This window comes from Aaosphaeria arxii (assembly GCF_010015735.1).
Source record: "Aaosphaeria arxii CBS 175.79 unplaced genomic scaffold BU24scaffold_2, whole genome shotgun sequence".
Classification (NCBI taxonomy): Eukaryota; Fungi; Ascomycota; class Dothideomycetes; order Pleosporales; genus Aaosphaeria; species Aaosphaeria arxii.
The window spans coordinates 2,479,171-2,504,904 of NW_022983475.1; the positions used below are offsets into that span (position 1 = coordinate 2,479,171).

Sequence of the window (25,734 nt, forward strand, 5' to 3'; positions counted from 1 at the left end):
CAATCGAACCCCCTTTTTTGGTTTCCTCCCATCCCTCCACGTCTCTGCCCACGACATGTTTTTATCGGAATCGCAACTTCGTTATCGTTCATTTTTGTGCCAAGTTCAATCGTACAATCATGCCTTCCCAGCCGGCGCAACCTCGATGCTATCGTTGCCATAGTCCTCGCTCGACTCCTTGTTCTGGCCCTTCCGGATCCTCTCCCATTCTTCCTGGTCCTTCGCTGCGTCCGCTTCGTTCGCAGTGAGCTCGGGGATCTCCTCGTCTTCGATCTCCTCGGGTAGGAGGAGGTTGAGGATGACGGTGACGAGGGCAACGATGGCGAATCCGGTTTCCATGATGAGCTCGATGGCATTGTAGAAGCCGAGGAGGGCGCGGTTAGGTCCGGAGTACGTGAAGACGAAGGAGAACCAGCTGCGGAGGAAGTCAGAATTTTGTTACTGGGAATGCGAAGAAACGAGGGAGAAAAGGATAGGATGAGAACTTACTTAGGAACCATGGTGGCGCCGAAACCGAGCGCGAACCCAGCGGTCAGGATGAAGCGGTTCCGCCTCGTGAATGGCATCGTGGAAATGATCCTGATACCGGACACCGTGACGGCGGAGAAGAGGAAGGTCGTCATGCCACCGAGCACGGAGCTGGGGATGGCGACCAGAGCGGCAGCGAACTTGGCGAAGATACCCATGATGATGAGCCAGAAACAGCAGGCATATCCAGCCTTGCGGTTGGCGCAGCGCGTGAGCGCGATGACGCCGTTGTTCTGTGCGAATGTGGACATCGGGGTGATGGTGCAGAGGCCAGCGAGGATGCCATTGAGACCGTCAGCGAGCACGCCTCCCTGGATGCGAGAGTCGAACAGCTCGCCATCGACTTCTAGACGCGACACGTCGCACGTTGCTGTGATATCGCCGATGGCCTCCATGGCGAGGACCATGTAGACTGCTAATAACGGTAACACTATCGGCCCATACACGCTAAGCTTGAAGGTGTGCACCCAGATGAAGGAGGCGGCGGGCGAAGCATCGATGGTGCTCTTGTCGAAGTATCCAGTTGCACCCGCAATGATGCAGCCAACCAGCAGACCAATGACCACAGCCGTAGACTTCATGATAGGAGATCCGAAGCGCTCGCAGAGGATGATGGTGATGAAGACGGAGAATCCGAGGCCGATGAACTCAGCAGAACCCCATGGCAACGGTCGCGGCGCATTGATATTGGGGCACAATCGGAAGAGACCAGTCGCGGGCATGGACTTGCAGTCCCCCGAGCCACCCGCCCAGTTCTGGAACCCGGACTGAATGAGCTTGACGCCGATCAGCATGACGGTCGGTCCAGTGACGAGCGGCGGGAAGATGCGCTTGAGGATCCGGGGAGGCGTGAAGGCCATCAGGATTTCGAGAAGCGCGCAGATGCACTGCGTTCCCAGGATCGCGCCGTAGCCGTCCGGGCATGGGAGTTTGGTTCCATTCGCTGCCGTGGGGCAGAATCCCGTTGCGTACATCTGGCTGAGGGCGCCGGTGGCTACGGGGATGGTCGCAAATGACGTGCCGACGACGCTGATGAGTCCGGTGCCGATGTAGTACGGCGTCTTGTAGATGTGGAAGCGGGTGATCTGGATGGAAGACAGGATACCGCACACGATCAACGACGTCGACACGAGGTACTTCTGGAGCTCTGGGGTGAGGTTCGCCGCGTTGGCGAGGATGATGGGCGGCGTGATGACGCCGGCCAACATTGCAAGTGCGTGCTGGAAGCCCAAGAGCAATGCCAGGAAAACGGGCATGCGGTCGTTCAGACCGAAGAACGGAGCTGCTCGCCGCTCCTTCTTCAGGAACGGGAGGTTGGGCTTGAAAAGAAATGCGTAGTCGTAGTTTCCAATGAGTCCTTCCCTAGAAGTGCATTGCAATCAGCTTTTGGACGGATTTACAAATTGTATACGAAGATTCTTCAGAATATGAGTTCGAGCAATCGTACGAGCGAGCTTCTTCAATGATTTTTTCTCCCTTCTTATTCAGTCACATCTCAACGTACCTCGTACTAAACGCCTTCGCGAGACGTCTGCATTTCTCTCCAAAGCTGCGCTTGGGCGCGTGGTCAGGACCGATTCGATCTGGATATTCGGCCATTGCGATTGTGTGAGTTCTTGCAAAAAAGTCCTTATTCTCGGTTCTTTTTCTCGTATAATATCACTTTTTTGAGAAAGGGTTTTGTGGAACCTATGGAGAAATGTGAAATTGGTGAGATCCTCTCAATGGTGGTCGTTCATCAGTCAATTGGGTTCGGTTTGGTGGGGATTATCAGAACTTTTGACGGTGGTGGCGGGGAGGTGTGGATGTCCTCGCTGTTGACTCTCAATGACTTCCCGACGATGTGTTGGAGATAGTCGAGACGGATGGTTTCCAATTGCCCGTCAGGTATGGGTATGAACGATTATTCCCTTGCGATTTGTGGGAGAGCAGCTGCTATGGATCGAGGAGCTTTGGTATATATAAGTCGCGGGGAGTAGTAATAGTTAGATCCTAGAGGAGGATTGGAGGTCGCGTGCCGCGCTAGTTCAAGGTCGATTCGCCTTTGTGGTGGCTGTTTGGGAAACGATGCAGATACTGCGGGGAAAGCAGCAGATTGGGGAGGAAAAAGGAAATAAGAAGGAAATACGCGGGATCGGTCAGCCTTTTTATCAACGATGGGGATTGTCGATTTTTGTCGATCGTTGGAATTGGATGGATGGGTGATGGGTGATGGGGCTTATTTAATGGAGTAGGATTGGATTGCTCGATGGTCGATGGGGAGGGTATCGGGATTGGACTGTGTGGAAAGAAGTATTTTATATATCATGTCACAACAACTACACAAGCCATCATCCATCGTAGATAAGCAAGAGAGAGTGTGCGAAAAAATGCCATCGTCGGTTTCGGTTGTCGCCTTTTTTCTCCCCCCTTCCTTCACGATGTAGTGGTCTCATCGTCGGGTCCCTCCAATCTGCATAGTTACAACTAGTGCCTGGGTATCAGATACAGACACAAGGCGAGACCAAAACAATATCGCGCTTACTAGCTCGTCCAAGCAATTGGAAGAAAATAGTCAACCATGTGAGAGTCAGTGTATGGGAGAATGAATGCCGAGATCGCAGACGCCACGAGGCAACAACACACACAATTGTGTATGGAGATGCCCGATGAGAGGCCTTTTTCGCAGAGATAGATACGCAGCATTGTCGCTATCCGCCGCCGTCGCCGGAGGACGCCTTGCGAATTCGCTATTGATTTCCCTCTCCCGTCATCCGCATCCGCAAACCGCATATGCACAAGAGTACACAGTGTAGGGGTGAATTATTATTGGGGGTTTTATATCAGCTAAAAGCTTAACGTAGAGGTCGCAGAGATAAGGGAGAGATGATATGCTTTCCTGTGATGTGATTGGTCCGAGATGGGAGAGTCGACGAATCACGGCAAGGCGGTGGTCTCCGATGGGGGATCTGGGGCTGGGGTTGAATGGGTTGACATCCCACATGTTGTCGTCGGGAGATCTGTAGGGTAGCCTATCTATCCATGTATGAACATATGTTACCTTGTAGGTATCTATTGATGTACACAGTATGGTTTCATGCAAGTTCGCTGCACGAGGGCCTCGTCGTCCAACCGAGTGGTTCGTAGCCACACTTTCGAGATCCCGCTGGCCGGCGATGTCCTTCCAGGATGGACTTGCGCCAACGCCAGTGGGAAGCGGTGCTGTGCGAGGAGAACAGGCGGAGATGTGTTTCCAGGCCCCAGTAATTGATCTGCTATCTATAAGCAAAGCATCTACCGAGTAGATGACGATGTAGATGACTTCTAGAACTTTGATCTTTTTTTCCCTTACTTTTTTCTTCGTTCTGATGGTTTGGATGTCGATGTGAGGATTCTCCTCAAGGAATTCGCAGAGTGTTGATGTCAGGCTTCCTGCGAGTATGATATCTCGAGGGAACGATGAATATCCAGATATCCTTTGGGACATTGGATTCTCACATCATACCACACCATGCCACGAGTGAGGCTATCCAACATCTCAATACAAAACACTACATCCACAAAGGCGTAAACCAGAAAAGTCGTCAGATCGTTATCAAGCACCTCCCTACCTTCCACGCGAAACTTACCTCCCCTTCTCTCGCGCTCTCTCCTGTCGTCTTTTCAGATCCCCAGTATACTCGACTCATGATAGTAACGCGTTATCACAATGAGGCAGTTACTCAAAGCGTCAACACGAGCGTGGGGTTAGTACATACGTAGTTCGACAATGGCGAGATGATCAGAACCCTCTTCTTCTCATTACTTCGATACGCGACAGGAGAGGAGGAGGGGAGGATGGAAGAACTAAGGTTATCTATGTGGATGATTGACGATGCTATGGTCGCGTATCATATTCCCCCGTGAGCTGGTGGCGTGATCGCGTGGTTGGTTGTGATAAGGATTTCGACCTTGGGGGATGGGATCAAAATGGCTTGATGGGCGTTGCTTTGACGATGGTAAGTGTGTGAGTGCAATTGATGTATGCTTTTGCAGCACTCGGCTGCATGTTTGATCGAAGGACAAGTACAATTGCTGGTCGCCTCTGACTAGGGGTTATATGGTTGGTGATGTTTCGTCCTGCTGTCTCGATCAATGATGCAGAAGCCGCGGATCAGGTTGGAAATAGGGATTGTGATGTGATATGCAATCATCGAGACAGCTAACATGATAGCCAATTGCGTGAGAATCCCGGGCTACTTCACACTGTTCGTCGAAGTGGGCGTTCTTATGATGTCGAAGGCTGGAGCATCGAATCGAGTATCTGCGACGAGATAAGATAAGAGGTCGACAAAGGAGGCGTCACTATATCCCACAAATGTTCCCAGCATACAGATGATTGTCTGTTAATGCGAGCGTCCAAATGATACTTGATGTCTAAAGCGCTCGCTAAAGCAATGTTAATCAATCTATGGATGCCATGAGGAAGACATGCACCATGATTGGGACATGGGTGTTCCCCAGATTCGGGTCGTATATTGAGCGTCTAAGTAGGGAAATGGTATGGCCAACTGTGGGGGAACTGGGTCAATATAGTCTGAGTATGGTGTATCTCGTTCAAGCGTGTGTGATGTCAGAAGGAATCAGCACTCCTATCGCTTTTGATGCAACTAGATGGTGATATGGTTCATAAGTATGGGTGCTTGTTCGAACAGACACTCACTTTGGTTTGCTGCTACGCACCAAGACTCGTCAGAATGGCAAGACGCACACACACGTCACGGAATGCTGCATACTATATTAAGAACGTAGATAGTAGACCGTATGTGCTTACATATTGTAAACAATCAGATAGGTAGATCTATGTTCTGGGTAGATGATTAGGAAGCTTGCCTACAATAGGCAAGGCGGGAGCGACGGCAAGTATGCATGAACGACGTCCAGCCTACTTCCAGTTACAGTAATTCACGTCCATTGACGATTGGCAATGACATATGTTTCACGGGTCCGAGGAATGCTTCATGCTTGCCTGGCATCTGAGGAGCCACATGTTAAGCTACTCGTAGGTAGAGATCGGTTGCAATCGAGCCTGATCAGGGTATTGCATTGCGTCCTCGCGAATGATGATGTGAGTGCCGAGGTAGGTATTCGTAGATATTGTGATAGATGCCATTGTTGGGTGTCAGAAATTAGCTGCTGAAATATCTTGGTTGTTGGATCACCGATAGGATGGTTGTTGGTGTCAATGACGGCAGCGAGAGGGGTTATGCAGTTGTTGATATCTGGCAGTTCAGCAAGATAGATAGGCAAATGCTAATCTACCAATACATTTGGGTATTCATATGACAAGATGATGCGACGGAATAGGATAGGTGGACGGAACTGTTGAACGGCAGTGTCGGAGAGATGAAGGGGAGGTATGGGGAGGTTGATTGTTATGATTGATTGTATCGATTCTGATTGACTATCGTAACGATAATCAAGTGTGTGATTTGATTGATTGATTGATTGATTGATCAATTCAATTGCTGCTGCTGGATGGGCTGGACTCTGCCTGTTTGTCGGACAGTCGGAGAGAAGAGAGTAATCAGAGTGTGCAGGCAAGTTTGAGGTGACAGGGTGGCCAAGAGAGACTATCCCGAATGAGGAGAGCTTGCGAGGCTAGCCTTTATTGGTTAGCAGCACAGTCCCTTCTGGAGGGTTCGTGGCAGACATTTTCTTTACAACCAAGGCCTGTTCATACGAGTAACTACTGTTAGGCTAGGACACAACGAATCTACTCCTGTAACAATTGTTTCTACGGAGTTTACCCTCGTTTATGGAAAAAACCATCCTCGCTGGTGAGAGGCTGGGGTTTGCACCAAATTCGCATCAATCGCAAGCTGCTCTCTTCTCGACACAAGTGTGATGCGAATTGTGGAGAAGATCTGACTCTTAGACTTCCCTTTCCGATGTCTTTCTTCTTCCATGGGCACACGGCACCGAGGTAAATCCAAAAGAATGAATCAATTGTGATTTGATGGGCATTTCATCTGTATCACGCCACCATTCACCACGGGAAGGAGGGGTTCGTTCGTTTGTATCGACTTGAATTGAATAGCAAATGCAGGTGCTTGTCTTTGCGTCACCGCACCGACATGATCGAGGGAAGGGAAGTATGGAGTAGATTCTGGGGAGTTCGTTGCCGAGACCTTCTCGGAGCAGACCGCCTTTTCGGGGTAGAATCCTGGAAGCTTTTGGTTGGATCCGTATCGCTCGCCATAGGGCTGGCTGCCTCCTCTTGTTTGTCTCTACTTCTGAAGAACGAGCACCTAAAGTACCCTTTTCGTGCAGGCAATTGTCGCTGGAACTGTGTCTGTCATGGTGCAGGAGATGCCAACACAAGGTGTATGGCTAGACCTCACAAGCTGCATTCAATTATGTGGAATCGTTTGACTGTGGAAGCTGTCGGACTGTTCTCGACGTGATCAACGGTCCCTGGAATTGTAGATCCCTCCAATTCTACCGTCGTAATTTTCCCCAGGTGATACAAACAGTTACGGATTATGATACGCCACCCGGTGCCGATAGAGGGCAAAGTGGCGAATGGTAAGAGTCGTGCTAGATGTCATTACGAAATGATGGGCAGCGCAATGGACACATCTGGTCGATAGTTACTGACAAAGTGAAAAAGTCGCTCGTATTGTTACTGTGCTGCTGCGTAGGAATGCATTATGCAAGGTCCCGGTCCATTTTCTCCCTACGGCTGTTAGTGAATTTTTCTTACCATTTTAGCCCCCGGTGATTCGTAGCAGTGAATGGTGGTTGGTGGTTGTTCTTTTCCATTCTTGTTGGGGGGAGGGGATTCAACACTTCACATCGCTCCGACTTGCTACGCTACGCTCTACTGAGCCCCGGCTCACTCTCCCGGGCGGACCCTCACCTCAACCTAAACGAACTTTGCTACTTCCATTCCACCGCCTTACCCAGCGCTACCCTACCTACTCATACTATTTCGTTGATACACTAGCCACTCCAGGTAGAACTTGCGGGAAGTACGTGTATTTTATTTATCTTTATTATCTTCCCTCGCCCGCCACTTCTACCTCCCTTCTTCTCTTCTTTTCCCCTCACGACTTCACTCCCATTTCCCTCTTCCTCCCTCACCTAATTCATTGCTCGAATTTCTTCGAGTGTGGTGCTGCCACCTGCGTTCGTTCAACGGTGTGGTTGAAGAGTCCCCTGTGAGGCTTGCTGGGAATTTCGACTATCGAGGGCCCTCGCCTCCTTCCTCACCCCATCGTCCCTCGGAAACCTCCAGCTCCTCCAATTTCCTTCGCTATCTCCTAGATTCTACTACATTTTCTACGAATCGCCATGCCGTCCCACCAAGCCGTCGCCGGCGACCTCGCCGTGGACCCTCAGTTCGTCTCCGAGCCTGCTGAGACCAAGAAAGTCCACATCACCGATACCCCGATCACAAAGAGCAACTGGTACAAGCACGTCGACTGGCTCAACGTACGTATTCACTACTCGCTCCCCATTCAATGTTTGGACATTTCGCTGATAACTGTTCTAGTGCTTCTTCATCCTCGGTATACCCGCCCTGGGCTGCGTTGCCGCCTTCTGGACCCCGTTGCAGTGGAAGACCGCCCTCTGGGCAGTCATCTACTACTTCTGGACCGGTCTTGGAATCACCGCCGGATACCATCGTCTCTGGGCCCACAAGTCCTACAGCGCCCGCTTGCCATTGCAGATCTTCCTCGCCGCTGTTGGCGGAGGTGCCGTCGAGGGCTCCATCCGATGGTGGTCTCGTGGACATCGTGCCCATCACCGCTACACCGATACCAACAAGGACCCCTACTCCGTTCGCAAGGGACTTCTCTACAGCCATCTTGGATGGATGGTCATGAAGCAGAACCCCAAGCGCATCGGCCGTAGCGACATCACCGACTTGAACGAGGACCCCGTCGTCATCTGGCAACACAAGCACTACCTCGAGGTCGTTGCCTTCATGGGCTTGATCTTCCCTACTCTCGTTGCTGGCCTCCTGTGGGGAGACTTCCAGGGTGGATTCATCTACGCCGGTATCCTCCGTATCTTCTTCGTCCAGCAGGCTACCTTCTGCGTCAACTCCCTGGCCCATTGGCTCGGAGACCAGCCCTTCGATGACCGTAACAGCCCCAGGGATCACGTCATCACTGCTCTTGTCACTCTCGGTGAGGGCTACCACAACTTCCATCACGAGTTCCCCTCCGACTACCGTAACGCCATCGAGTGGCACCAGTACGACCCCACCAAGTGGTGCATCTGGGTGTGGTCGAAGCTCGGCCTTGCCTACGGCTTGAAGCAGTTCCGTGCCAACGAGATTGAGAAGGGCCGTGTCCAGCAATTGCAGAAGAAGCTTGACCAGAAGCGCTCCCAGCTTGACTGGGGTGTTCCTCTCGAGCAGCTCCCCGTCATTGAGTGGGATGACTTCGTCGAGCAGTCTAACAACGGCCGTGGTCTTGTCTGTATCGCCGGAATCGTACACGACGTCACCGAGTTCATCAACGAGCACCCCGGAGGCCGCGCCCTCATCAAGAGCGGCCTCGGCAAGGATGCCACCGCCATGTTCAACGGAGGTGTCTACTTCCACTCCAACGCTGCTCACAACTTGCTCTCCACCATGCGTGTCGGTCTCATCCGCGGTGGATGCGAGGTCGAGATCTGGAAGCGTGCCCAGAAGGAGAACAAGGACGCCCAATACTCAAAGGATGAATTTGGCAACCCAATCATCCGTGCTGGCAACCAGGTTACCAAGATCCAGCAACCAATTGTCAGCGCGAGTGCGGCATAAGATGTTTCCATTATGATTATTTTCATCAGTTTTGAGCGAGTCTTTGGCGTCTGAAAAAAATGGCATTTCAGCCACGGTGGTGTGCTTTTCCCTCTACAAACATTCATTCCCGGGCGCTTTGGGTTCAAAGGCTCGGTTTTAGACGGCGTAAATCGTATTGTAACTCGACTTACACTCGCAGCCTATATAGTTATATGCCAGTTGAGCTCTGAATCAAAACAATTTGTGGATGGGCTCAATGCAAAATGATATCCAATAACGAAGTCACATCAACTTTCTCATTCACTTAAATCATATATCGCACCTTGCACTGTGACTTTTTTTAATTGGAGTGACAATATGTACAAATAGGCTGGCACCATTGGTGGTCCGTTCCTGCCATAACGAGTAGGCAACAAGCTATGGTAAAGCTGCCTACCCTACTGAAGCTCTTTCCTAACCTGACATCAACTTCAATTCCACGTCAACATCCCAACTCCCACCACTAAATGATTCAAGACACTACAGCATCATTGTGACTGAGCGGGATCACTCCCAAAGACTTTTCGAATCATGGTTCACGAAGGTCCTCCCCGCAAGCGGCAACGCTTGGACTTAGACTCAGACTCAGAACAACAGCCCATGGTCAAGGACAACGTTAATGGCCCAAACAAAGACAGTGCAACGAACGACCAGAGCAAAAAAGCGGTGGATAACAGCCTGCATAGATCCATTAGCCCTCCCAGGTCACGTCGCGTCAGATCCGAGGCTCCAGACGCGCCGGCCAAAGACACTTCGAACGCTGCGGTATTAGAAGACCAAGAGGATCCACAGCCTTTGGTGTCTTCACAAACATCAGTCCCGTTGGCGGAAGCTAAGCCGTTGATCGAAGAAAAGAACAACTCGGTCGTGAAAGATTCACAGTTGATACCATCGCCTGTCCAGCTTACCAAGATTGGTGACCTTGCGCCCCATCAAAATGTCGACACGGTCACTCTACACGACATTCTCGGCGACCCGAAGCTAATAGAATGTTGGAACTTCAATTATTTGTTCGACGTCGATTTTGTGCTTAGGCATTTCGATCCTCGGGTGCGGAATCTCATCCAGCTCAAGATTATCCATGGGTTCTGGAGGAGAGACGATGATAGGAGGCATCGTCTTTACCAAGCTTCAGAGCGTCACCCCAACGTTGAACTCACCAGTGCATATATGCCAGACCCATTTGGCACACATCACTGCAAGATGTTGATTCTGTTCCGAAATGACGGCCAGGCCCAGGTCGTGATCCACACAGCCAACATGATATCTCGAGATTGGGCGAATATGACACAAGCTGTATGGAGATCGCCGCTCCTTCCATTGCTTTCGAATGAAAGCGGAGCTTCTCTAGACAATCAGTCGCAGCTTGAGATCGGGAGTGGTGAGCGCTTCAAATCTGATTTGCTTCGTTATCTTGGTGCGTACGAGAATAGGTTGAAAGAGTTGAGGTCGAAGTTGCAAGAATATGACTTTTCATCCATTCGAGCAGCCTTTATTGCATCTACTCCTTCCCGTGGAAAGCCAGAATCGGCAAGCCCAGCAACTCAAACCTCATGGGGCTGGCCTGGAGTTCGGGAGATTCTGTCCACTATTCCAGTAATGACGAAGTCCGCCTCATCGAAGGACACTAACAACACTCCCACGCCGAATTTGGTTGTTCAGGTGTCGTCGATAGCAACCCTTGGGCAGGCTCCAACATGGCTGGATAATTTTCGCGACGTCCTCTCCACGTCTCCAAACCCGCCGAAGGTTGCCTCGTTCTCGAACGCAGCGAAGGCAGGCTCTCATGCCAAACCCAAGTTCAACATAATCTTTCCCACTGCTGAGGAGATACGCCGCTCTCTTGATGGGTACGGGTCTGGTGCTTCGATCCACACAAAGATTCAAAGCAAAGCCCAACAGAAGCAGCTGGAATACCTTCGCCCGCTCTTCTGCCATTGGAACAATTTCAACGAATTTTCGCAATCCTCGGCTATTTCCCAACCGCAGTCATTGTCAGAAGTGAGGCGAGCAGAGCGTGGGTATGCCGCCCCTCATATCAAAACATACGTAAGGTTTCACGATGAAAGCCAGCAAAAGATCGATTGGGCAATGGTTACGTCTGCGAATCTGTCCAAGCAAGCGTGGGGCGATATCACCAACAAGAAAGGGGAGGTGTGGATCCAGAGTTGGGAAACTGGGGTTATTGTATGGCCAGCACTATTCGGCACCCCCGATAGTCCATGCACGTCAATGATTCCAGTATTTGGGAAGGATACTCCAGAGGTGGAGAGTGTGGAGTCACCCGACCTGATGCAACCTCCTGGACAATCTGAAGATCCTAAACGTGAGAATAGCCAGGACTTAAAGAAGGAGACCCAAGAAGCGAAGCAGTCTTGTGTGGGGTTCAGAATGCCTTACGATCTCCCGCTCAAACATTATGGGGAGTCAGAAGAGCCGTGGTGTGCAACTTCGGCATACACTGAGCCTGATTGGAAAGATCAGGTTTGGAATGGATACTGAACGCTAGACTTATAGCTAGGGGTGATGGCCCGTAAAACATCATGCAGGCAATTGTTGGCTGTATTTGCACTAAGGAATATGTGGATTGAGATTATCAAGCGGTATGTTTGATCAAGATAATCAAAACATCAAGAATATGTCTAGACATTGTCTTCCTGCATTACCAAGAAGACCTGAACGCACTGCTGCATGTAGAACTATCAAGACGCATTTCCTCATCTCAACAATCCAACTACCCGCTTATGCATTGCCTTGAACATCGTGATTCGAACATGCCTGAACTCTGCCTTCCAGCTCTAATCCTTGTGCTTTCCCGCCTCCTGAATACCGATTCAGATGTTTCGTCTCCTCTAAGAGCCGTACTGGGCGATCAGCTTCTCGGCCAACTCGATGTAGTTCTTCTCGGCCTGCTCGGGGGTAACGCCCTCGTCGACGAACTTCTGCCACCTCTCGCGGGTCTTCTTGCCCTGTCATCCCCCAAGGTCGTTAGCATTTCGCATTCACTTTTCCTCCCAAACGAATGGGAGAGGGGTAGGGAGAAAAGGGGTGGGTATAAACTTACCTTGATGTCGAACATGCCGGGCTTAGGCTGGGACTCGATGTCCTTTCCCTCGACGATCTTGGCCCATCCGTACAACTATTTCCCACCGCCAATACTCGTTAGCTTTCCTTCTTCTTATGCCAGGCAGGAATTTTTTTGCCGGCGGGTGGGTTTAGGGGGAATGGGAAGGGATAGGGAAAGGGGGAGAGAGAGCTTACGTCGAGCTGCTCGTCGTTGGAGGGACCGCTCTTGATCTCCCGGGTCTTGGCGTAGACTTCTTGGTACTTTGCGCTTGGCATTTTGGCGATGAAATTATCTCGAAAGCTTGAGATGGGGTATAAAGAAGAGGTTGTGGTGGTTGTGGTGGTTGATTGGAGTTGTTGAGGTGAGGTGTTTTGCTGGGAGAAGAGAGTAGATGATGGCGGGGTGCGTTGCTAAATGCGGGGCTACGTCACTTTTTAGTGTGTTAGGTTCAGGGCAGGGTGAGGTAGGGGTGTTTGGATCAGCTGGTGAATGAATGTCACGCTTTGCGGTTGTAGCCGGTGGCTTTTTCTTGAATTGGTTAAGGGGAGATTCATTTCTAGCTAGCTATGATTTTGTCTGCGAAGGGTGATGGGTATCTTGGTTGGAGGTGTCTAGCTGGGGTTGCGTTGGGGAGCGGAGCTTGGGGGGATATTGGTAGGTAGGTACAAGTCGTGCCGAGCTGGAGAGAGGTAGATTCCATGTGAAAGTCGATGTGTAGATGCTCGTGCCGGCTTCTGGTTGTTGTCTATTCAAGATATCTGTCCTCTAGTCTGTCGTGAGAATTGCTCCGTATTGCCTCATGTGAGGTATAAGCCCAAAGACTTTGAGAGTGGTTTTTCGGGAGATCTCAACCTATTTCGAGTTGATTTGGGAACCTTTTCACGCCGGTATCCTCGGTAGTCTCTCATCGACCAGCGCTCGTGATCGTCCATGATCGCCCAGGTAGATTTTGTGTATGCCGTACTCGACGGACGAAAGTGCCCCCCTTCTTTGTGATCGTACTTTTAGAAGTATTGTACAGCCCAGACGCTTCTTCTTTTTGGGCCATACACCGTGCGGATCTGTTACACGATTGCTCCTGATGCCTGCAGGAGCTCCATTACTGTTCTTGTCCAGTCGAAGACTGATCGAGGTCTGTGTCTCTCTTCCTCTCCTTGCCTCCTCCCGCGGCATGCCTCATTTCAGTTTGACAGTGTCCGTTGTCTTCTCTACTATGGGTATATATTCCGCTAGGCGATTTGGGTCCCTCATGATCGCTAGCACATCCTCCTTGGTGCCTGCGAGAGTCTTCCTCACTACCTCGTACTTCTCCTCCCTCGCAGTGTATTCTCTTATGACTTCTCCCGTAGCGAATTCTACGAAAACCCGGGTATCCCGTATCCGGAAGACAACGTCGTCCAGTCTCATAAAGAACCGCGACAGTAGTAGCAGTCTCGCAGGCATGACTCTGATCTTGCACGACAGCATCGCGATGCCATTGTCGGCAAGCTCGTCCTCGTAAAGCACTACATCATCGAAGAAAAGGATCGGGTCGGGTCGCTTGAGTAGCTCGAGCGGTATGGGCTTCGTGGTCGGCTCGAGTTTGGGGGTATCGGGCGTCGAGCCTTTGTAATCCGTGCTGTAGGACCAGTCGAAAGGCTTGACGACTTCCTTGATGTCTTCGAATTGCTTTTGCCTGGCTCGCGGTCAGAAGGCAACCATTGTAGCAAACGACTAGATATATCTATGGAAGAAACTGGGAGAGGCTGTTCCATGTCGGGCTGGCCCTACCGATTCTGCTGCCACTCTTTGGAGTACGACACCTTCAGCATCGAATCGCCAGTCTTGTCTACGCGATCAAGCGCATCGAATGCGTTGAATTCTATGCGCCAGCCACTTGCAACATGATCAACTCGCGCAAAATTATCCCCGAATATCATCTCTGGCGGTGTAATCCCCAGCTGTTTAGTCATTTCCTCTATTGGTGCAGCCTTCAGGATAGGTAGCTTCTGCGTCGTGATCTTGAATCCATTCTGGGTGATGGAGTTCTCTGCCTCGTGGCCCGGTGCGCGCGTGTCTACGGGTGCGCCGTTGCGGAATGACATTTTCGCCGCGATCTCGAGGTCTTTACAGTAACTCGAGGGGTTTGTGACAAGGAAAGTATTCGAGGTCGTACGCAGCTTCTTGCTCGAATATGTGATGGCTGCGGGGGACGTGGGGGAACGCACGCACGGGCCACGTCTATGGTTGGTGGTGGATGGATCGATTGCCTGGGCAACCAGGTTGTTGTATTGGGTAAACCCAGCTCGAAGCTCAAACTCCTCCACCCCATCAACCTCACACCATCAACGACAACCAGGCGCAGGGCACTCAATCGCCGTCGACAAAACAATCCTTTGATTGTGTTCTCTTCTATTCTCTTATTTTCCTCGAACATAGCTCATTCCTTTGCCCGCATCGCTCGCTCGATTCCTCCCATCAGACAGAATGGAAGTCGCTAACCTTGAAGCCGCCTTTGAGCGCATTACTGTCGTGGACGAGAACGATGACCAGCTGGTGTCGAGCAAAACATATCACAAGTCAAAGGTACTTGATACTTTCTGAATATCTACTTCTTGTGGAAACAGGACTGACGCTCCATGAAGGGCTCCGTATCTACAGCCGTAACGGTGACCAGTCTCTCAGCATCCAATGCTGCAGCCAACCGCATGAAAATGCCATTGCAGAAGCTTGCGACCACCAATGCTGGAAAGATTGTCGGCGCAAACATCACGAAGGTCACTCTTCCGTCTCAGGCAGCCCAGAGTCGACCGGCAGACGACACAGTGGCCAACGCACACCGTCGCACCCTGACTGAGTCCGCCATTATCGTTCAGCCACAGTTAAAACAGTGGCACCTCGGAATGTTTGAAATCGGCAAGCCTCTTGGAAAGGGAAAGTTTGGTCGTGTTTACCTTGCCAAGGAGCGTAGCACTGGCTTCGTCTGCGCTCTCAAGGTCCAGCACAAGGCGGAACTGCAACAGGGCAAAGTCGAGAAGCAGCTCCGACGTGAAATCGAGATCCAGTCAAACCTCGCCCATCCCAACATCGTCCGCCTCTTCGGTCACTTCCACGATGCCAAGCGTATCTTCCTCATCCTCGAGTTCGCCGGTCGAGGAGAGCTCTACAAGCACCTTCGTAAAGAGCAGCGTTTTGCTGAATGGAAGGCTGCACAGTACGTTGCCCAGATGGTCGCAGCGCTGAAGTACCTTCACAAGAAGCACGTGATGCACCGAGATATCAAGCCCGAAAATATCCTTGTCGGTCTACACGGTGAAATCAAGATCTCTGACTTCGGTTGGTCTGTCCATGCCCCTAACAACCGAAGAAAGACAATGTGCGGAACTCTTGATTACCTTCCCCCGGAGATGTTGCGTGGAGGCGGTGGAGACAACTTCTACACCGAGAAGGTCGATTTGTGGAGTTTGGGTGTTTTGACCTACGAGTTCCTTGTCGGCGAAGCCCCGTTCGAGGACACGCAAGTCATGACACAGAGGAAGATTGCACGAGGGGATTACACTGTACCCAGCTTTGTCAGCCCAGAGGCTAGGGATCTCATCAAGAGAGTAAGTTGTACTCACAATGCCTCTAATCGACTGCCACTAATTCGAATTGCAGCTGCTCGTTCTAGACCCAGAAAAGCGCATCGCTCTTGAGGATATCGAGAGACATCCTTGGATCGTCAAGCACTGCAAAGGCAGCGAGCGTGCTTACGATCGCGCCTCGGGGGGCAAGTTCCGCGGCAGCTCTGAGCGTGATAGCTGAGCGTCATCCTTGGGCGGGCGATACGTGATCTGGATTCTGAATGTTGTTTGATATATGCAAGGGTTGGAGTAGATTCGGCGTAAAACAAAGGGGGTTTTGATGATTTTGGGCATTGCAAGCAAGCGCATGGTTTGGAGTTTTTGGGGTTTGGCAATATCTCTATATCGAAGTGTTCGGTTTAGTGATGACAACGATTGGGTACATACCAACAATGACTATTTCAAATATTCATATGCATGTCCCTTGAGAGAATGACAATCAAATAGACTGACGTTGCGTAGATGCTATCTGTCAGGGAAGGTGTATGAGATGTTAACCAATATAGGTCAGCATCGTCCCTACTAAGGAAGATCACCATCTTACTCGGCGAGATTTACGACTCGAGCCAAAGCTTTCGAGGCCACAAGGAAGAATATCTCCGACTCGGAAAAGCCAGCAATCATCCAATCGCATCAAACCAGGCATGGAAGAAAGGAGTGCTCACTGTCCATTCCTAAAGGAAATCTGACAAGTGCGAATCACACAAATGAATATACCTCTCCCAGTCACTACTGAGAGCTCCTCAAGTCTCGCGATGGGAAATATAAGCCGCACACAATGACCATTCTACACAGCGGCTTCATTTCCAGGTCTTTCACTGTCTATCAAGGTATGACATCCCACATCAATCTCTCTCAGATAACACCCAAGGCGCCTCCAGCATACACTATGCACCCCAGCTAGTACTTTACATTGCTCTTCGCATTGCCATATACCCTCCTCTCTTCAAGTCGATCTTGGTTTCGAAAACGCATCTACCTGTTGAGTTCCATGTGCAATTGTTTTACATGAGCTGTAATTGAAACGAGAGATAAAAAATCTACAAAGAGCTTCACTTCTAATATAGCTACTAGATTGAAACGATGACGATTGCTAGAATTGTGGTTACATCATTTACGCCGCCTTGTCTCCAGGTTCTTTTACTCTTGGACAAATGGATTGAGGTACGGAAAACAGATATACTCGTGAAAATCCACCATCTCATGTTTCGTGTAGTACAGTAACGAATTGAGCACGACAAAGTCGGTCGTGGATCTGGGGAGATTGATGATCCACATTCCTGCTCTGAAACGAGACGTCACACAGGGGAAAGAAACTAGACGATTGATACGAGTACGACACCGCGAGGGGGAGTGAGGACATCACGCGAAACCTTGGAAAGGGAGGGTTCTCTTCATACCTTGCTTTGCCTCGCCTCGCTCTGTGCTTTACGTCCCCCGTAAAGTATGGAGTATGTATTTACTAGTACTCCGTACGGAGTACAATGAATAGACATGGAAACTTAAAGACTGTATGTACGGCACGCTACGTGCGTACCTACATACGAGTAAATATGGGTGTGGTTAGAGGTAACGAAAGTCTCACGAGCATCCGTTCAGTTCCGATACTTTCGTTTTGCACGATCTGATCCTTGATCATGTTCTATAACTAAATTACACATATCAGTGTTCTACTTATCGGTATTATACAATGATGGCTGGGTGGAATGCAGTGGGAAGGAGGTCTCGTGACAGTTTTCCTCGTTTCGAAATATCATTGCTATGATCAAAGACTGAAGATCGAGGATTGGGCTGCTCTTGAAAGATGGCTAAGAACAATAGAGAGGAGAGGATAGCAAAAGCTCACATCTCTACTATCATCACGATCACTGACCCATTCCCGTTTCACTGCATGTCGAATCTTGAGGAGATGATTACCCTTTCCCCTCAAGAGTGCTCAACAGGTTTCGGAAACAGATCTTGCCATGGACACGATGACGATAGTCAATCACATTAATTTCAACGTGTGGGTAAACAACGATGATTCGCTCATACATAGCAGTACGCGCGGTAGCGCCAGTGGGCCTGAAGTACGCAGTTATGTACCTCGTAGCTCATGTGGAGTCTGACCGGAAACCTGCCATCGTTGAAGGAGGAGGCTGGGAATTGTTTTCAACGTGGGAAAAGCTGGGTATACACATCAAATCGCATGCACGAATGCCATGCCATCTCAGGAAACCGTGTCGACGGTGGGGTGGGTTTGTACGAATGTGACATACATGCACGCAAGACGACGTTCGATGGATACCTTTCCGAAGTGGGGGGTGAGAGGTCGGAACTAGAGTCTGATATCCCAACTTGCCTGCGCTGCGCCTCAACACAATAATGGATCCCTACAATCCAAATGCACCATTCTGGATCCGCAAGTTCGGAGCGCTTTCGAGCATTGTGTTCGTGGGAGGGGAGGGGAGGCTCCATACACTAGAACAGACAGACAGACAGACAGGCGGACGGAAAGACGTTGGGGGTGGGTGGTGCTAGGCCACATCATCTGAACATCGTGATCTAAACATCGTCATTTCCTGTTTCGTTAGTTTCCTTTTAGTTCTGTTACTTCCCTAGTTCTCGATCCATTGTTGTTCCAGGTTTCTTGTATGCTAGAAATCCTGCCTCATGTGTGACCACCTAACTATGGTGAAATCGAAAATTACAATGTGCATAGTTAGTCAATTACAACAAGCCATGTAGTACCTAGTACTGTGTGTGGCACAGCGGTACCGAGTAATCTGTATGCCCCCCGTTCCGATATCCGTACCAAGAACTCGATACCAAGACAGACAAGCCGGAATTCGCGTTCCCACAAACGTCGTGCAGATATCAGCCTACAAGTTTCTCAAACTTGTAACTCTGGGGACTTGCAGCTTGCTCCATACATGACGCCACACACACATGGGAGGAATGCGTAATTAACTACATGGCTAGGATGGGCGGTGCGTCATCCCCTTTCCGAGAGATCCAGACCTTGGAAGAGGAGGTTAAGACGACAGCTGAGATGTGGAGTACCATTTTGTGGAGGTGTGAGCTTATCCGGGTGGGTTCGTAACCTCGTAGTTCGAGTTTCCGTAGTTATCAGAGTTGAAGGGCAATGCAATATTGTAACGGCAAAGCTGTGCGGTTCGTTAAACATTATTGCGGTCTTTTGTGCCGAAGCGGGAGTGAGGTTCGGAATAGGCAGGAATGACGTTTCCGGCCTAGGTTGGGTTTCCCTGTTCGTGTGTTTGGGCGGCGCGCGCGCGCGACGCACTCCCGCGGACATGCTTGAGTGGGGTTGATGTGTGTGGGACTTTGGGGGGGTCGTGTGAACGGCTTGTGCGAACTTGAATAATCATGTGAAAGTTTGAGTATACGGATAGGTTGATAGATTTTGAATCCTTTGATAATCAAACTGTTTCAATTTTGGGCTACTCCTTGCGCCTGATCACTGTTGGCTATCTAGGTACCTAGGTAAATCATGCGCGAGTTTGTTGTGGGATTGAGGAGAGGGGGAGGCGGAGAAATGCCTCATGTGTGAGGGAAATAACGGATTCCCCTCTTCCCTTTCCTGGAAGGATGACAGTATCCAGACTGATTGGATCCTTCTAACGATGACGGGAACATCGTAGGAACAAAGCCCAGAAGAGAGAAGCAAATCCAAAGTTCCCAGCGAAGAAATGTGATGAATCTGCATCAGAATTGCTCCTCCCAATGCATACTCAAATGGAAGGAAACACATTTGAAGCAAATGGTAGAAAAACGCCCTGTAAATGAACAAATCCAAAGAAACACCTCGTAACCCAACAAATAAAACTCATAAGCATCATAAAATCATGTTTTCCTCCTCTTTCATCGTTCTTCCTGTTCATAAAAAGTCCGCCGTTGGTTCCGGTGCCGCGGAGGGAGACAAACAAAAGGAACAACCCCGCCAATAGTGGCGCGTATTCCGCACGGGTACTATGACGAGTTGTCGTTTCCGGCGACATCCATAGCTACGATGCCCATTCTTTGGCCCCTCCTTTGAAGTTCGAACCATCCATCTTTAGGTCCTGAGACCTACGCGGCGGGTGAGGAGTCTCGCGTTGGCGACCCTCGATCTCAGATGCCTCCAGTTCTGCTCGCGCTCAGTCCAGTCAACCATCTGACCCATCATGAACTCCCAGCCCCTGCTCTCGTGCCGCGTGGTCTCCTCCTCGTACAGACACATCTCGCGGTAGACGCGCTGGGCCCGGGCGCGCCGGGCGGCGTCCTCGCCGACGAGATACGGGTCCTCGAGGGGGTTCACTGAGCCCGAGGGGCCGCCAAGGGATACGGGGTAGGCTTGTGTGCTCACATTTGTGGAGGACGCATTCGGGGATCCCTCCCGCGAGTCCCTGAGCGCCAGGTTGGTCGTGGAGGACCCCACGGTGAAGGAATTGAGGATCACGTTGGTGTTGGCCGCTGCGTTTGCGCGGCGCCGGGCCACGGCCAGGTATTGTCGGCTGTTGACGTTGGAGGTCACGCTCCTCCAGCTGTTGGTGTAGAGGACGGGCACTTGAGATCCTGGGACGGCGCTTCCGCGGGACGGGAAGTTTGATATGTCTGGTAGGCCTGGGGTACGTTCATTCGCGGTGGAGGGAGGCAGAAGCGAGGAGATCATGTTGTTATGGCGCTGGGTCGGGATGGTTGTGTAGGTGGGCGTTTCAGAGACATACGAGGGAGCATTGTTACTGTAGATGGAGGCGGCATCAGGGTCCTCGCGGGAGTATAGAGGAAGGGGGTCCACCTCCCAGGGCGTCCTTGTGAGGTTGCAAGTCATGGCTGCGGTGAAGAGGTAGAACCAGTATGGGTGTTTGGCTGATGCTGATCCAATATATTGCTATGGAAGCCGAGGCGCACGTTGGTCCAAAAGTTTATACTATATGGTGAGGGTTGAGACAGCTGTGGACAGGGAGTCTGGCACGGAGAGAGAGGGGGATCATATAGTTTGAATATAAACGTCAAGTAGGCACGCGAGCAACGAGGGGGCGCGGATACACTAGGGAGGAAGAGGACTTGAGATATGCGCCCACCAAGGGGGGAGTAGAAAATGGCTCAGATTGTGAGAGCACGAAGTTAACTTGGGAAGTGAGGGTTAGGAAGAGGAGGAGGAGAGTGTAGAAGAAGAAGAAGAAGAAGAAGAAGTGGAAGACAGACAGGGAGGAAGATGGCGCAGCATTCTTCTTTAAGGCATTATCGTTAAAGTGGATAAAAGGTATCTATAAGTAGGGGCATGGGTACAAGTGTGTGTGAAGGGGATGCGGAAGTGGATGTGGATGTGGATGTGTGGAAGTGGACTCATGGGAGCTGGAACCTCATGCGGGATCAGGAACCCAAGGAGCCGGTAGCGTGAGAGTCGTCGGTTCGGTAGCCATTACGCCTACAATCCATACTTGTACGATACATACCTTGTAACCTGTAGACTTCAGACTGTACCTTGATTCGACAAAGGTCTACGGTGCGCTCCGAACATTCTCACACACTACGAGGTACATACTAGAGTGCATACTAGGTATCTGCAGGCTACACCGCACTTGTAGCATGTCAGGTCCCAAGGCCAAGAGGACAAGTCGAGGCGCGGGAGTTGGATATGCTTGATTGAGTGGTGGGATTAGAGTGCAATAGAGTTGCCTCACCTAGTTGCCCACATGGCCATGCATATTGTGTACTTCATCCTGCATCCTGCAATGCTGCGCTTGCACCTTGGCCTATTCTGTCCCAGCCTTTTCTGTTTCCGTCCGGGTCTTGGTCTTGGGCATTACAAGCGTTTATGATGATGCCGATTCTGGGACACTGGGCCGGCCCAGAAGGATGATTCATACTCGTAGCTCGTAGAGGGGGGAATCAGAGACAATGGGTGGAGAGAAGTGGAGGGGGAGAGAGGGGGGAAGAGCGGGATGACGATTAAGAGGGGGTTGGCACCATCATACCCAGTACACACTATGTTGACGCTACACAAGTTAGAGTGATACATACAAACATGGTCCCATTTACTCGTAAGCTTTCGTATCTAGGTACTCGGCACACAGACACAGACACAGACACAGACAAAAAGACACCTGAACAGACATACGCAGTCATCACAATAATGTGTTTACATGTCAATTTGTAATATGTATGAGAAGTACGAGTAACAAGGATGGCACATACATTGTAGCATACCATAGTCAAGCATAGTCTCAAGGTAACTGTATGTAGTCAATAGTCAGTCTATCGATAGGATCCATCTATCGATAAGCATACTCCATAGATACGAGCAATAATCACGGCAATGCCACAAACGGAAATATGTAGAAAAGCATAGACAACAACAACGCTCATCCCAATTACAACTACGATTGTCTATGTCCACACACATCAAACAACATTTCCACTATCTTTACGTGCGGAGTACAGAGTATCAACCACCACCACTCAAGACACAACACCCACCACATCAACAGCCTCGGTCAGACGTCCCGGCCAGGCTCTCCCTCCCCCTCTCCCCCAGTCCGCAGTCAACTAAACGAGAACACTCTAGAACACCTCCCACCATTCTCTCCCCAAGCCACAAATGCGCACCTTATGACCTGCCTAATACGCCCACCACACACCATCCATGTCCAGTCCCCGTCGAACATTTCGGCTCGTCCCTTTCGTTCTTTACAAGGGCATACATGGACATACGGGATACTTATCCATCTGACACACACGCACCCTTCCCTTCCCTCGCCCCCATTGTAAACCCATGATTGCGGGCCGGGTATGATACGAGGGGAGGGGATGGGTGCGATGTTGTCGGGCCTGTCCGTTCGTCCGCGGGGGTACTCCGTACTGTACTTGTCTACTCTACTCAACTCATTTAGACTATTGTCGTCGTAGCAGCGAGGTCGGGAGTGTATGACTCGCTTCGTCGTTCGTTGGACTCGGGGTAGTGTTTGCGGGTTTTCCCTCGGCTTTGTGTGCGGCTGTTCGTTTGGAAGGGGAGGTAAGGTAAGGTATGGTAGGTAGCTTACTAGTCACCGTGAGAAGACGTACGGCGTGATGTTGTTTGTTTTCACTACCAGCTTGTAGATACTGTAAAGAGTACGTACGAGGACTTGTAGAACACAAGACCTTTATCCAATGAGCTGCAGCGAGCAAGGTGGGTAGGCTGGGACCCTGCATCGTATTTCGTTGCACGTTGTGTAGTCATTCGTCTTTCTCGAGATTGGTGGTTGGTGCCTTGCATGCGTGCTGATACTCTCCTCCTTCTCTTCCCCTGTAGCTATGGAGTATAGTTTTAGAATGATCACGCACGCATCTTTCAAGGATGGAAAGGAAGTTGCAACATTTTTTGAAACTTTCATATCATTTCGGTTCATGGTTATCTTCGACATACACACAAGTAAGTAGAAAGAAAGAGGAGGATAGAAAAGAAAACATTCATTATTTACCGTGTCGTATTTGTGATCGTGAAGGGAAGAGACACATACACAGAGACAGCGAGAGACAGAGAAAGAGAAAAGAGGAATAAATACCCGCCTCCCCTTTCTCCCTTCTGCATCAGAGAACAGGAGCGATAGGGGAGGGAAAAGAAAACGAGTGTGTTTTCGAAAGAAAGAAAGGAGTAAGGAAAAGCAAGAAATTCATTATGAAGAGCCAAAATGGGGGTATTCTGCTTTGCCATTGCCCAGAACAAGATCCGCCTGAAATAAAAAGAGAGAAAAACGCCTTTTACCCCCCACAGCCGAAGCCGTGTTTGTGCGCGTGAGCGCGTTGTTTGTGTATGTATATGTGACGACGGAACGGCATGATGAGTTGCTTTTTTGCCGTCAAGTCTTCGGCATTCATGCCAGACGTAAGGCAAAATAAGAAGTGTGTATGTATGTGTATGCGTGCATGGGGGCAACTCAAACCCTTCAGCCATATCGATACATCGTTTCAAGGGATGGATGTTGTGCAGCGCCAAGTCGTGGTCGTGGTGGGTATGACCTGGTCACGCTCTGTTATCTGCCTCCCCACGGTGGAACAACAGCAACATTGCAACCACGCAATCCAATCCTATCGTCGCCCCTATCTGCGCGCATCCACCTCGTCTTCGAAATCCATGCCACCATAGTCTTCCACTTCGAATCGGCTACCCAGAGCCTCACGTGCCTCCTTGAGCATCGCGCTCATCTGAGAGTTCATTCTGCGCATCCGAGCATCATCCTCGAGCTTCTCCCGCCGCATTTTGTTGACGATGCGTTGGCTGCCAGGTGGTAGGGGGCTCTTCTTGCTCCCGTTCGATTCCTTGGGGACAGCAGGGGAGCCGAGGCTTTGTCGACCATACGATCGGTTCCTCTTGTGTCCTTTCTCAGATGTAGACAACGGGCTTTGGTATGCCTTCCTCTCCACAGTAGACCGCCTCGACACAGGAATCAGAGACGGTCGCTTTGGAGTGCTGCTGCACATGCTAGTCCTTGAGGCAGGACGAGGGATGTGGGAGGGTGACCGCTTGTGCGTCGATACTCGTCGGTCGGATAGCCCAGGGGTTGATGGCCTCGACTCCATATCTAGCTCAGTGCCCACCACAATCCAGTTATCGCCAGTACGTTGGCGCTTGGCCATTCGAGGTCGTTCGTGGTGATGTTCCTGGTGATACTCTTTATCCAACGACTCCACGGACAGAACTCCGTAATTGTCTTCCGGAAATTCTCCAGGTAGAGGGCCTTGCACTGCTTCCTTCTCCGTGAATGAGTCCTCCTCTTGATGCTTGTGGGTGATATCTCCTTGTGCAGTGAATGTGTATGCCTGTCCTCCACCAGCTTGGAACCCTCGAAAGGGCACTGAGCAGAACTGAACGAGCTTTCCTGCAACGCCACCGACGATGTTCAATATCTGATTAAACATCCATGGCTTGCTCGTAGTCGTGCTTGCAGGTGTCATGGGTGCTGACCACATCCCTCGCTGCTGCTGGAGCTGGAAGTACTCGTCATGGTCTGCATTTTGCCGTGCGAATAGATCTGGTCTTTCCATTCCTCCTCTTGCGAGCTCGTATCGGTCGTTTGCGAGCGGTGGTGGACTTGTTGCAGTTGAATAACGGGAGTCCTCCAGCACGTTGTTCGACCATGCATCTGCGTTGCTTCCCTGGGAGGTCGAGATGGTGCGCTTTCGGGTCCCGTGGACATCTGAGTTGATCATTCGGCCAGGTGTTTCACCTGCGATCGGAAATTGAAGCGTCGGCGCGAACATATCTGTTCGAGGGTCTGAACCATGTCTGAACGATTGTGGGGTAAAAAGGCCAGGCATGTTGAGTTGTAGGTGTGAGGCGCTCGCCATACGGAGGTCTGAAGGGTGCCTGCGGTTATGGTCGGGGTCGAGGTCGATATGTAGTTTACTAACCAAACCAACGATTTCCGGTAACCGGTTGCTGGTTCCTGTGTATCAATCAAGGACAACGACCAAGCTCCAAAAGAGAGCGATCGAGGAAAGTGAGCCAAAGCAAGAGGAAAACAATTGTTGCAAGGCTGTCAAGGCGGTGTGGGTGGATTGTAGCAGAAAAGCAGCGTGGCAGGTGGATGTCGGTGAGGGCAACGACAACAAACGGACGGACAATCGGCGTTCGCTAGGGAACACACCTCCCGCTCTGGGTTGGTACCACATCACGTGATGCCTTGACAACGCATCCAACGCAGACATCTCGAGTTGTTGAGAAAAAACTTTTAAACTTCCCTTAAGTACATGTCCAGCAAGTCATTATTTCTATA

The 25,734-nt window shown here is 50.6% G+C and overlaps 11 protein-coding genes across 11 annotated transcripts; 4 read left to right on the forward strand and 7 right to left on the reverse strand.

Annotated features, from left to right (window-relative positions):
* Positions 1-485: 485 nt before the first annotated feature.
* On the reverse strand, positions 486-2,127 carry BU24DRAFT_340459 (xanthine/uracil permease protein-like protein; the record flags this gene model as incomplete). The annotated part of the gene is made up of 2 exons (XM_033523228.1): positions 486-1,890; positions 2,033-2,127. 2 exons carry the CDS (start codon positions 2,125-2,127, stop codon positions 486-488), a joined length of 1,500 nt encoding a protein of 499 aa, XP_033387726.1.
* A 988-nt stretch (positions 2,128-3,115) lies between these two features.
* Positions 3,116-4,475, reverse strand: BU24DRAFT_119015 (uncharacterized protein). The gene has a single exon (XM_033520878.1). The coding sequence runs from the start codon at positions 3,992-3,994 to the stop codon at positions 3,278-3,280; it is 717 nt and encodes a 238-aa protein (XP_033387727.1). The 5' UTR covers positions 3,995-4,475; the 3' UTR covers positions 3,116-3,277.
* Positions 4,476-6,294: 1,819 nt separating this feature from the next.
* BU24DRAFT_419006 (uncharacterized protein) lies at positions 6,295-6,984 on the forward strand. The gene has a single exon (XM_033527106.1). It carries the CDS (start codon positions 6,624-6,626, stop codon positions 6,951-6,953), a length of 330 nt encoding a protein of 109 aa, XP_033387728.1. The 5' UTR covers positions 6,295-6,623; the 3' UTR covers positions 6,954-6,984.
* Positions 6,985-7,372: 388 nt separating this feature from the next.
* BU24DRAFT_419007 (delta-9 fatty acid desaturas-like protein) lies at positions 7,373-9,573 on the forward strand. Its single transcript, XM_033527107.1, has 2 exons — positions 7,373-7,983; positions 8,045-9,573. Exons 1-2 carry the CDS (start codon positions 7,843-7,845, stop codon positions 9,302-9,304), a joined length of 1,401 nt encoding a protein of 466 aa, XP_033387729.1. The 5' UTR covers positions 7,373-7,842; the 3' UTR covers positions 9,305-9,573.
* Positions 9,574-9,673: 100 nt separating this feature from the next.
* Positions 9,674-11,827, forward strand: BU24DRAFT_439545 (phospholipase D/nuclease; the record flags this gene model as incomplete). The annotated part of the gene is made up of 2 exons (XM_033530312.1): positions 9,674-9,991; positions 10,208-11,827. Exons 1-2 carry the CDS (start codon positions 9,857-9,859, stop codon positions 11,825-11,827), a joined length of 1,755 nt encoding a protein of 584 aa, XP_033387730.1. The 5' UTR covers positions 9,674-9,856.
* Positions 11,828-12,177: 350 nt separating this feature from the next.
* Positions 12,178-12,667, reverse strand: BU24DRAFT_459067 (uncharacterized protein; the record flags this gene model as incomplete). Its single annotated transcript, XM_033531695.1, has 3 exons — positions 12,178-12,294; positions 12,390-12,464; positions 12,587-12,667. The coding sequence occupies 3 exons, from the start codon at positions 12,665-12,667 to the stop codon at positions 12,178-12,180; spliced, it is 273 nt and encodes a 90-aa protein (XP_033387731.1).
* A 901-nt stretch (positions 12,668-13,568) lies between these two features.
* Positions 13,569-14,476, reverse strand: BU24DRAFT_341539 (TIP41-domain-containing protein; the record flags this gene model as incomplete). Its single annotated transcript, XM_033523279.1, has 2 exons — positions 13,569-14,067; positions 14,163-14,476. The coding sequence occupies 2 exons, from the start codon at positions 14,474-14,476 to the stop codon at positions 13,569-13,571; spliced, it is 813 nt and encodes a 270-aa protein (XP_033387732.1).
* A 266-nt stretch (positions 14,477-14,742) lies between these two features.
* Positions 14,743-16,405, forward strand: BU24DRAFT_364841 (serine/threonine-protein kinase 12). The gene is made up of 3 exons (XM_033524256.1): positions 14,743-14,957; positions 15,017-15,976; positions 16,029-16,405. The coding sequence occupies exons 1-3, from the start codon at positions 14,859-14,861 to the stop codon at positions 16,173-16,175; spliced, it is 1,206 nt and encodes a 401-aa protein (XP_033387733.1). The 5' UTR covers positions 14,743-14,858; the 3' UTR covers positions 16,176-16,405.
* Positions 16,406-16,692: 287 nt separating this feature from the next.
* Positions 16,693-17,300, reverse strand: BU24DRAFT_419012 (uncharacterized protein). Its single transcript, XM_033527108.1, has 3 exons — positions 17,211-17,300; positions 17,069-17,158; positions 16,693-16,824 (listed from the first exon to the last, which is right to left on the reverse strand). Exons 1-3 carry the CDS (start codon positions 17,270-17,272, stop codon positions 16,782-16,784), a joined length of 195 nt encoding a protein of 64 aa, XP_033387734.1. The 5' UTR covers positions 17,273-17,300; the 3' UTR covers positions 16,693-16,781.
* Positions 17,301-19,896: 2,596 nt separating this feature from the next.
* Positions 19,897-21,293, reverse strand: BU24DRAFT_119235 (uncharacterized protein). Its single transcript, XM_033520879.1, has one exon. It carries the CDS (start codon positions 20,802-20,804, stop codon positions 20,049-20,051), a length of 756 nt encoding a protein of 251 aa, XP_033387735.1. The 5' UTR covers positions 20,805-21,293; the 3' UTR covers positions 19,897-20,048.
* A 2,765-nt stretch (positions 21,294-24,058) lies between these two features.
* On the reverse strand, positions 24,059-25,666 carry BU24DRAFT_406065 (uncharacterized protein; the record flags this gene model as incomplete). Its single annotated transcript, XM_033525742.1, has 2 exons — positions 24,059-25,404; positions 25,606-25,666. The coding sequence occupies 2 exons, from the start codon at positions 25,664-25,666 to the stop codon at positions 24,059-24,061; spliced, it is 1,407 nt and encodes a 468-aa protein (XP_033387736.1).
* Positions 25,667-25,734: the final 68 nt, after the last annotated feature.